This window comes from Varroa jacobsoni, unplaced genomic scaffold (assembly GCF_002532875.2).
Source record: "Varroa jacobsoni isolate VJ856 unplaced genomic scaffold, vjacob_1.0 scaffold_1352, whole genome shotgun sequence".
Lineage (NCBI taxonomy): Eukaryota > Metazoa > Arthropoda > Arachnida > Mesostigmata > Varroidae > Varroa > Varroa jacobsoni.
In genome coordinates this window covers 19614-31688 of record NW_019214254.1, presented here as the reverse complement: position 1 = coordinate 31688, position 12075 = coordinate 19614, and the positions used below count along the sequence as shown (strand labels likewise).

At 40.0% G+C, this 12075-nt stretch overlaps 1 protein-coding gene across 1 annotated transcript; it reads left to right on the top strand.

The window, feature by feature from the left end:
• The first annotated feature begins 4147 nt into the window (after nt 1–4147).
• Nucleotides 4148–11018, top strand: LOC111269090 (disintegrin and metalloproteinase domain-containing protein 17-like). Its single transcript, XM_022848454.1, has 3 exons — nt 4148–4195; nt 4961–6748; nt 10905–11018. Exons 1-3 carry the CDS (start codon nt 4148–4150, stop codon nt 11016–11018), a joined length of 1950 nt encoding a protein of 649 aa, XP_022704189.1.
• The last annotated feature ends 1057 nt before the right edge of the window (nt 11019–12075 follow it).

Below are 12075 nucleotides of genomic sequence, written 5' to 3'. Positions count from 1 at the left end.
GTAAAAAAAAAATAGTCCGCCAAATTGTTCCGGAAGTAGAGCAACCGCGATCGATACAACCACCATAATAGCAAGATCAGCACAGCTGGATTACTCTAGCAAAGCTGGAATTGAAGATACTAGGTCAACTAGGCTAAAGTAAGGAATTGAGACAGATTGACTAAAATCAGACAAACAGATACTTGTAGCGGCGTAACGCAGTTACTGGAATAGCTTTTTACGTGAACTACGAACGTATGGCTAGTTTATATTAACTAGCTAAATGTACTGATGAAGTAAATGCAATGACGTAACCGGCTCGTTGGTTCAATGTGCGCTGTAAACGAGGCTTGAAATTTTTTGTTGTTTTCTCGTCCAATCAAAGCTAAATACAAACGTTTTTTAGAGGGGTCAAATAGGGCTGTTTTAGAAGTGCGCCGACTGGAGGAAAGATGTGCTAACTCTTTTTATTTGCATGGCTGCCTAACACTCATGTGTCTTTAAAGCAGGGACTATCGGCCAGCCAGAGGTTTGGTCATATATGTATATGTTAAATGTGCGGTGCAACCTGGTGTGAAACGGAGAGCAGGTCGATTAATCCTGCAGCAACGTATGAACCACAGAGAGTCAGAGTAAAATAATAAAAGCCCCTTTTAATTTAACCTGGATTATAGACTTTTCAAATTGTATTTACACAGTAATAGAGCGCGCACGTTGGCTCTCGACGTCCTGTATACATACACATAACCTCATGCTGACACATACCCATCATCAACTGTGTACTTGCTTCATTTAACGTATATATGTTGTAGTAAAAGTGATACCTAGCAAACAATTTTTAGATAGGTTTGCTGAAATATTCAACGAGTAACGGATTCTATGATTAATTTTCCTTTTTTTTATTTTTAATGTCTTTCGCATTACAATATCTGTGTAGATTCACGAGTCACTTATTCATCATCGTTTCACAAATTTTTTTTTTTAACCTTGTAGGCTTTTACCTTTACTGTGACTATTCACTCAGTTACATTACCCTGGTTAGATACTTTCTTTGAACCTGCTTTCTCTATTCAACCTTCTTTTTTACACCGTTTTCTATAATTATTCCATTCATGATTCAACTTACTCTGCTTAATTTTTTCCAGCCGAACGGCGCGACACGCATCTATCTAATGTGGCACCTAAAAAGATTTCCTCTTTACGCTTTATTCTTAAAAAATGTGTATAAATAAAAACAGATATTTTAGTGATTTTTTATATAGACTGGAAGTGTCATTCCTGACAGCAGTATTTCCTAAAATATATAATATTATATATCTAATGTAAGCACAATTCACCGCAATTACATCTACAGTCTACGGGACCTAAGTCATTTTTATAGTATTCCTTTTTTTTTAGTAAAAGAAAAAAAATACGGCTTGCCTCGTAAAAATTTTCTTCGAATTTTCTAAAAACCGATTTCGGACATGCGGATTTTTCATTTCGTCCCAGGTCTTCCGGCGCGAAAATATTTGGTTAATATTGAGCTAATGACACATTGTTTTTTACCGTAATAAGTTTATTGTTTTATTCTAAAAAGGGTTGAATTTATTTTGGTATCAAAAGTAGCAGATTAGAGCATGCTCGTTACCATAAGCAGCCTAATGTAGATGCCATGCCATGTATATATACACATGGTTTTAAGCAAAAAATTACATACAGAGCATACATACAGGATATACGTTAAGAATATTACCTATCTAACCCAGTCATTATCTTTTGTAATTTTTCATTATAATACGTTTTGTGTTATGTTTCAACATCTGTTCCTTAATTTCCCGCCAAACTTATGGATAGCTGAATATTTTTTCATTTTTCCTTCGTGTTCTCATGTTTTATCTAAGCTGAATTTCGCGCAAGTCAACAATATGTTTTTCCATTAAAAACCAAAAAAACAAAAAAACAACCAAACCTCGATCGGAAACAGTACAACACAGTTTATGTAAACATTTTCAAAGATTGTCTCATTTCGATCTACAGAAGCATTATTTAGAATCTACAGACAACGCAACATTACCTGGGCCGCCTACAGGCATTGCTAAGCACAGTAGAAAACAGCAATAGGTAAGCACAACACGACGGGTAGGGTTATGCTGCATTCAACAATAAGACGGAAAATTGCATATAGTTTCGAGCTGATTGTGCAGAGGCACCCGTAAATTAAGTTCAATAGCTTGAGGTATTGTAAAGTAATGACGAAATATTCCTCTTTAGGTAATGCAGCGACAAACTGTCTCATTGGTGCTTAAACAAGTAGCATCTTGAGATAGCTCGTAGGCAGTATCCTGCTACATCAGGGTCTTGCTGAGTTAACACATATTAGATGAATCCTAACGAGCCATAAGGACAGCTATGGAGACAATGGTTATTTTTACGTTTTTGCATGATCGATTGCACTCGCACTATTTACCATAGTGGGAGGCAGAAATTAGTTGACTAAATCTTGGTCCTAGTAAACAAGTTCTGCTCATTAGAACTTGCAGAACGTAGGTGATCCAGATATAACCCTAAGCATCTGCGTTACTTTCGAAGTAGAAGCACCATTCTTCTGTGGTGCTGGCTTTGGCGGGCGCTTACTTTTTTGATGATATCAGTCCGATTGTAAGTAAACAGCGAATAAAAACGGAACCAGTCCTCGTTTATGGCATACCATACCACACCATGATAAGAATATAGTTGATTCGTAGGTCACGACTGCCACGCAGTCAAGTGAGGGCTATGAAAAGCTAATATCCATTGCAAAATATATAGAGCAAAGCAACCAGTCAATTAAATAAAATATACGTAAATAATTAGGTTTTCGTTCCTGGAGCGTTTATAAAAAATGCAAGCAAAGTGAAGATTTTTGTCAAAACAAAACAACGTTTGAAATTTAGCATGGATCCTAGATGAGCCTGAGCTAGATAACTAATCCGAGGATCACGCTCGAAATTAGGTTAGGTGATTTATGCGTGAGTCATGGGACCTCTGAGAATTCAGCAGGCTACCATTCTCTGAATCAACACAAGATTGCTTTATAAACGGTGTGTGTAAACGAGGTGCGTAGAGAAACTGGTCCAGTTGAACTGTTTTGAAAGTGTTATGAGTTTGTTATCTGGTACCAAGCAACAGAAGTACGTTTTTCGTTAGATACTTTTTACTTTCATTATACGAGAACTTTTCAGTCGCGCACATCAACAGAGCTTGCTATGGCTAGCGAAGAATGTTTAGATATTGATACATCCGGTAAACATAACGATGGCGTCCTTACCAACTCTGCAACTAAAATCATAGTGGTTCGCAGTATGGGATCCCAACTTCTTCCCCCGTACCGTCGTATGGAAACAGCCATAATATCTATACTTATAGCTCGTCATTGATTAATTAAAAGGAAACATCGCACAATAACGCTCTAATTTGTAGGAAGACTACGGTTACCGGTGCCATCAAACTTCTACATCATGTTACCTTCCCCCAAGTATGTTACATAGTAGTAAGATATTTCCCAGCTGGTCGGTGCTAACCTCGACAATTGACGTAAGACAATTCGTATTTCCTATGAAGCAGGCTGTTTGAGGCGTGGTGTGTCTCTAATTAGCATTCGTAGTGAAAAACGCCATTTTGTTCCCTCTATCTGATCAAGGACGAAATACGAAAAATTCGGGTTTATTCATAATCGCAGCCTGCGATGATATTGGATGTGACGATTGGCAAACGAACGAGTTGTAACAGCCGCTCGAACTAGGAGTATTTCAGCGCTAGCGAGCATCCATCGTACTGCGATGAACCGCTAATAATGGTGGTTATATGATCCGTTGATTGAAATACGCGTCTTACATGTGGCATTTTTAGGATATAGTCTTCTAACAAGTTCGTAAAACTCCATCAGATAACCGAATCGGGTCATGTGACCGCCATCAAATCCACATTGTGTATATATATTCCCTAAGTGCAATTTTGTTCTTCTTATGATAGGGGTTAGATGTTCTGTCTTTGTCATATTTTGCGTAGAAATGTGGCATGTACTGTAGACCGAGAAAGGAAGCAATAGTCCGACGCTAACGCCAGCAAATCTATTTCCGAAACGTTTTTTCTTTTATACGAAACCGTCAAATGTGTTCATTGTGCTGACATGTTCATCGCTACCAAGATGTCAGCGGCCTGTTCAAATCAATCGCAAACCAACGCCCATTGCCAAGTGAGTGGTCAGGACATATTTATTAGATATTGATTTTGATCTGCATGAGACTTTTTCGTGCTATGCCTTTCGTATCTGTTTGTAGAGGGAACATAACTTCATTTACGCTATGCAATTCATTCATAATGTATATGTCCGATCGATAAATCAATGTCATCATGATCATGTGTGTGTGTGTGTGTGTCTCTCCAGGCCATGTGCGAAATTTAATGCAGAAATTCTATTGGCCTTATTTCTAGATTTAACAAATTGATAGCAGGCGTTAAGGTGCTTTAAAAGAAATCGAACGTTAGCAGGCTCAGTCTTAGATTTGTGCGTTCGCTACCCGTTGTGATTATCTCTAACGAAACGTTGAAACTTTAGATTATTACTAAGCCTTTAGAGTTTGGACAGTGTTTCCAAAAAAAAACCAAAATTAGTATAGGCACTGTATTGTGTTGAGGTACTGACTTCAGTCACATACACAGAACACTTCTTGAAGCCAAACTTTGACAAAGGTCATCCTATAGTCACCTGAATCAAACATAACCATTTCGATAATCACCGTTGTCGTAACAGACCTTAATAGCGATAATTTCAACAGGTTGAAGCAGCGTTTTCGAATACCAGACCAACTATAATAATAATGTACATGACGCAATATAGATGATCAAACGTTAACTCAACAGAATAACCCTTGAATAACAGAACGTTTAAATCGGGAAAAAATTTCATCACATTTTCAATGACAATTTTCCATAATTTTCTTTGCAGTTTAAATTTCAGGGTGTCCTTATACGTTTACTCGTAATATGGTGCTCAATTGCAATACTTGAATCCCACGAAAGTGTCGGTAATCCGCTCGAGTTCTCAATCGACGGCTTTGGAACGGTTCGAATGAAGCAGGCAGCTACGATCACGACGCCGAAATCTGGTTTAGCAGCAGTTAACATTGACAACAATATCTTTGAGGGCGTGCTAGCAGAGTACCCCGGATCATGGGTACTAGTCCTAGACGATCAAAAGAAATTTTCCGGCATTGTTAGTAGGGACGGTCGCAACTATGAGATATCTTTCGAACGACATTTTCCGAACGAACAGTTCAGAGTAGCTGGCTATGGGAATTATTCGCGACGGCCGGAAGTCACGATTAACGAAATCGACGAGGAAAAATTTTACACGGACCCACTGGGTCAATGCGAGCGTCATCTGCCCGTAGTATTCGCACCAGAACCACGAAACGAGGTGGTCGTCGTAGGATTAAAATCCAACATGTACTGCAGGTTGCGGATGGTTGCAGACCATACATTTTTTCGACGTATCGGTCAAGGCTCCCTGGAGAGGACAGACATAGAAATCGGTTGGCTTCTCAAGGCTTTAAACCCTATTTTCATGAACACGGCGTTTCACGATGATGCTCGCAAGTTTAGGCGTATTGGATTTAAGATCGGTAACACAACGGTGTACCAACGTCCGCATAATGACCCAAGCCACTTTAACAGCGCGTCACTGAATATGTCCATCGATAGAATGTTGATCTCATTTTCCACGAACGAAAGTGAGGAAAACTCCGATGCGTGTGGAGCCGTCCTCTTAACCGCTAGAGACTTCAGCCCTTGTAGCGAGCTTGGACTAAGCTTCGTGGGAAGTGTACAGACCGAGGCAGGAGTTTGTGCTCGGCCAAGACTAACTCCTTCTGGAACAAGGATAACTCCGAATGCGGTAGTTGTCACAGCCGTTTACCACGGAGAACTTATATCGAGAATCGAACTGATCCGGGCTTTGGCTCATGAACTGGGCCATCTGTGGGGTGCCGAACATGACAGAGACGTCCACGCAAAAAAATACATAATGTCTGATTCTACCGCAAACCTCAGACGGGTGCAGACATTTTCCAAGGCGAGTATAGAGCAAATGTCGACGTTTCTTAAATTTAGACAAAGCTGCTTCGAGAAGCTGGGATCCTGCGGCGATGGAAAGGTCGACTCGGATGAGTTCTGCGATGAGGGTGTCAGAGGTGGGCCCTGTTGTACCGAGCACTGCCGTCTAAGGTCCGAGGCACAGTGCAGTCAAAAAAATTACGGATGCTGCGAGGAGTGCAAATTCGCTCGAGCAGGAAAGCTTTGTCGAGCACCAAATCACAGTGAGTGCCTACGTGCCGCAAGCTGTTCGGGTCAAAGCGAACATTGCCCCGTAGCAAAGCCAGCTCAAGACGGCTCCGAGTGTCGAAATCGAGGCAGATGTTTAACCGGTGTATGTCAAGACTATTGTAAATCTATCGGTTTAGAAAGCTGTCGGTGCAACGGGTTGAACGCCTGTAGAATCTGTTGTTGGCGACACGCACGATGCGAGCCGGTTAAGCTAAGTCTCGAAGATGGCACCAAATGCGGGAAGGGCGGCGTTTGCGTCAGAGGCAAATGTCAGGACTACTGTGCTGCCAAGCACATGGAAGACTGCTTTTGCCCAGGGGTTGATGCGTGTAAGAGATGCTGTCTCCATGACGGGATATGCGGGCCAGCCCATGGTAGTAATGGCTTGCCTGAAGGAAGTCCATGCTCCGTGCATTTGAGCAAGGTCTGCCGTAATGGTACTTGCATTAAAAACGAAATCATGCACTTCAGTGGCGCAATTAAACGTCTACTTAATGAACGCTTTCTATGGTTAGCTATCTTAGCGTTGATAATAAGCATATGTTTAATCCGCTGTTACTCGCAGCCGAATGCTGTTTTTAGGTATCGTTTGAGTGAGCCACCGCTCGATGAACTCGCGACCCATCGAAATATTAGAATTGACGTCTCGATCCGAAAGGTGCCAAACTAGAACTCTATTATTATTGTTCTCATCGTTGCATCTAGCCATTTTCCTATGTTAGATAGAGTAGTAATTGTCTTTATCGCTTATTGACATATTTATCTAAGGAAACTATTAAATCACCATTATTAGACCAGGTAAACTAAAAACAAAAATTGCCTATCGTGGGTATACATCACCATACTCTATGACATTCCCATCATTTTCGTAACATCGTCACCTTCAGTCTTCCACAAACTTGGGCAAACATAGATTATTTAGATACAACGAAACCCTGTCATAGGTTTATGGCTAACGTATTTGCCTGCTAATATTAGGGACACACGTTGTGGTCTAGGTTCGACACCATCGCGCATAGACAGACACAGTTCGTTTAATGCTGGGAGTCAGCTATGTCATCGATTGTCTAACGGCGATACCGGTTGTAAGACTCGACACGTACAAAGGTAAAATGAAGCCTGTGATTTTTGTACAAGACATATATGTACTTGACAGTAGGATAGCATGCTGCTACAAATCAACAATAGACAAAGCACGTTTTTTTGAGGTAGAAACAAACAAAACATGGATCATATTCTAATCTCAAACTTGCGGGCCTGCATGGTATATTTTTTTTGTCAGGTCAAGTGTAGTCTTAAGAAAATGGTCATAGAAATGGAAACTGGATTCATTTTTAAACTCGAGAATTATGTACGTCAGAATTGTGCAGTCTGCTCTTATGATTCCGCAATTTTAGCGCACTTATTACGGGTTAACCGGGTAAAAAACTGATTGTACTCAGTTCTATATGAAAATCACGATTCTAACTGATAGATGCTGGCATACTTTTTACGTTTTAAAACATTATAGGTACTCTATTATGCTATAGGTTTAAAGATCCTATGAAACGCGACTGGTGCGAGCTTATTAATAAGTTCTTTAAAGCTAGTCTACGCCTACCTACTTCGCTCATTGCAGAGTATAATTATATATTGATTGTTAGTTAGGATGAATCGTTAACATAAACATCGACTATTGCGAAAATTGGATCGCTGGCCTGCGCAACTTCGATCATCTAGTGGTCCGGAGAAGCCTAAATTTCGCTATATCTATGCATATTTATAGTAAAAAATAAATTTTACACCATGAAATTGTGAATTATGAATCCTTATTAAGCTTCTTTGATATGATAATAGAAGGATATTTTTCAATGAACTCTGTAGTTAAATCGTATCATCTAGTTCGGCCACGTCAGCAATGACAAATGACATAATATGTCTTTATAGTTTATGACCATAGCGCTGCTAGGAAAGGCGGGGTTGATTTACCAGTGATCTCAATATTATGTGGCAGCTTTGATAGCAGTAATAATGTACATCGTGTCGTTCTATACCGGCTGGACATTCTTGAGTGGTAAGGCAGTACATAAAAATCAACCTCTAATACGATTCATTCCAACTTTTATCAATTAAATCTATTCATACAACGATTTCAATCATTCGCGATTCGTATTTCACTCGGGACCGGCACCTCAATGGTGTCGTGAAGGTTATAAAAGCAGTAAAAATCTACGCGTTAAAATTGAAATCGAATAATAATGTTCGTATTTGCGAGTGACCTTTATTTTATGTTGGTCTGTGAAATACGTCGGATTCGTGTTACGGCGTTTTTCGGCAAAGATTGTTGCGTCCTCAACGCTTTATTGTAGTAAGCGACGTCGCATCATCCATAAATTATGTTGCGATTTTTCAGGTAGCGTTTTTTCGAGTTTGCAGAAGCATTTAAGCTCTGCTTACGAATTGTTGCCGCCTTTCGAAACAGAGACCTGTTGCCAATAATATGATGGGAATTACTTCGAATATCTCACGGAATAAATGCCATAATATCGACACCGACAAAATGTATCTGTAGGCATTGTTGATTCTAATAGCTGTATGATTAAGAAAACATCTGGCTCGTATCGGCAAATCGAAGCTGGGTCTTGTTGAATTACGCTAATATTGATCGCTGTTGCCTCAGTAACGCCTTGTCTTAGACGCCTGCTTCCAACCACGAAGCGGAAAAGGTATCTACAACTAGCTTTAACGTTACCCTCATAACATCGTAGAGACTGAAAATTTAGGCACGTGAAAGGCTCGCGAGATGGTCGAAGTATGAGACCGGCCGTAAACACATAAAACAAGAGGCCGGCCGTCCACATCATTGCTTAACTAAGGCAATAGCATCGGACGTCGAACTCAAAATATTAAGTAGCAAATGCTAGAAGCATAGCGACGGTTTTTCAAATTCATGGTCTGGGATGACCGGATGGTAGCTAATAACGATAACTCTGGAAGAAGGGCTGTTTCGTCTTTTTTATTATAAGTATTATATATAATTGTTTCCTCTTTCTCTTTTTTGATCGGATTTCACGGTTAGCACACTGGTCGAAGTCAAAGGTTTTTTGCACCAAGGTCCCGATTTCTTTACGGATCTCTTCCTGCTACAATTTCAGTTGTTCTTGCATCTAGTTAATAGGATTGCCAACACCGATAATCGTATGAAGTAATATCAAACTGCCGCAGATCTTTCTAATCCCTTTCATTTTTGGCCCAGTTACAATGATTGAGGCAGACAAATATTTTAGGTGTAAACTACGAAATATGCCTAGATAAGAGTTTCCTCCACAAGCTTATAGGAATTATAGCAATCCTGTAATATATGTTAATATAGTACATTAATATGAAATAAATATTTCATGCAGCTTTATCAAAACAGATCTCAAAGATTCCGATAAATATAATTGGTTGCGACGCATATCGCTCGATCATTTCTAAGTCAAACTGAATCCAGAATTTACATGTGTGACCCTGTGGGGTATCCGACTGCTGATAGAAATATCTATCGTGAAATAATTTCATAAGAGAAAATTACTCTCGATTGACCAGTAAATGGTACGGGTGTGTGCATTATAATTGTAATATGCAAAAACAGCAAGACGGTCAGCATACATGTACTGAATTAACCCGAAAACAAGAAGGCATTAGTTCATACAACGGCAAACTGTACTTTTTAAGATGAGTAAAATTCTATATAGCTAAGAAGTAACCCGGACAAAGTATCATATGCTCATGGTACGATTCATTAGCACACTGTAGCCAAGCGGGCAAAGGAAAAGGCTCGTTGCTATGTACAGCATCCGTACTGTCTCTTAGAGACGAAACCTGTCCCCTACTGAAATTAGACCTACATGAAAGGGTTTAGGTGAAGAAGTTTTGTTCCGTGTTAAATGGGGCCTCCAACCACCCGAAACAATGCTCAACGGTAATATTATTAAACATGAAGCTTAAAACTTGTAGACGTTTATACTGTTGATGCGCAGGGCCCAATTGGTACCGGATGCGGCACTACACTAAGGCAAGCCCGCGGCATTCACGCCAGTATGTTACTGAAATTATCCCATGGATTTTAAGGCCGATGTACCCATAGAGTGGCGAGAGTTATCTTGTGCCGTTATTAACTTTAAATAGTGAGCGAAGAGACGGTTCGTCCTGGACCTTCTTATTCATTAAATCCGATTAGTCCTACAAGTATGTCCCTTCGACAGGATTAATAATCTTCACTGTTTTCAAGCAGGAAAAAGGCGCCGATAAAACAAAATTAAAAAAAAGCCAACCAAAACTCTATCCCCCGACACGCTCTAACTTTAACAACAGTGTAGCTCTTTATTGTAAAATGCCTTCCAATCACATCAAATATGGCGCATTGTCTTCAATGTCCAATGCGTTCGCTTGTCCTATGTGAAGTTTGCAAAGAGCCAAGTTTGCCAGCTAATCAAGCCGCTGCGCTCTCTTGGGTCGCAATATATAGAATACAACTGTGATTTCGATTCAAGTTACCCCGCTTAATGTAATAAATTATAATACAATTCAGTTCGGGTTTGTTTGGCGGTTCTTTGCAGTCGATGGTGACTCTTGACCGGCTGACAACGGCAGAACGATACGGCCTACGCAACAAACCTTCGTACCGCATTTCCGTGCAGGACAGTATGATCGATTCAGCTAACTCATGGTGAGCCTTTTCATAGTTCGTACTGCAGCACGTTCTGTGAAAAATGGTGAGTTTCCATGCCATGTAACAAAATACATCCAGTATATTCACCATTTCAAAAACATGAATGTCCGTTATGTATAATATTTTCTATACAAATCTGCACGGGTCCCCTTGCACCTCAGTTTTCGAACGAAATTTGAAGTGACAACTTAACTGTTACGTGGTGCTGGAATATAACGTTACCACGAAGTTAGTCGTTTGAATCTGATAAAAATGAACTCTGTTGACGTAGCAAGGCTCATATAGGCAAGCTTAGACTGAAAAGTATAAACAGGTCGGTAGTGCTACCCGATAACTTGATGATTCGAAAATTTTCCTGATAGTACAACGGTGGCCTGCTGGCTTCTTTAATTTAAGGGTGTTTAGTAAGGACGCCTATTTTCAAAATTTAAAAGTGCTGGGGGATAGTGGTCTGAAGCAATACATAACAGTAGTACCAGGCGTACATCTCTTACATTTATTTGACGGTTGCAAGAGGTACCTACCATTACCCGTAAAGCCAATTACATCGAACAAGAGCTACTGTCAATATCAATATATTACGAGCTATGATGATTTAATGTTAAGTTCTTCTACGTGATTTTTTCTTAGTTAGCTGCCAACTGAATCCGACTCGTTTGCTTTTGATGCACGCGTAGAAGGTTGTGTCTTACTCGGAAATCTTTCTTTTGGAGATTTGCCTCAAAAGATCGGAACCTTGCAATACCTATGCATTTCTTTAGGAAATTTAATGCTTATTCTCGATCTCAGAACATGTCAATAGCTGATTGTATTTGCTACAGTTAATCAATATGCTGAATAAAGAGCAGCAGACTACTTAAGGGAGATCACTTTACTGCGAACACCAACCGACCTCCTGATCTATTCAGTTTGTTTCGACCAACGTTATGTATATAGAGTCGAAAGGTGAGTTAAATATTTGCCGTTAGATTGGGTCCTCCAGGTAGTTTCAGTCACTGAAATGATATATCTTTTCTCCATTTTGTCATTGGGCAAATCGGCTTGGACGAAGACGAAGT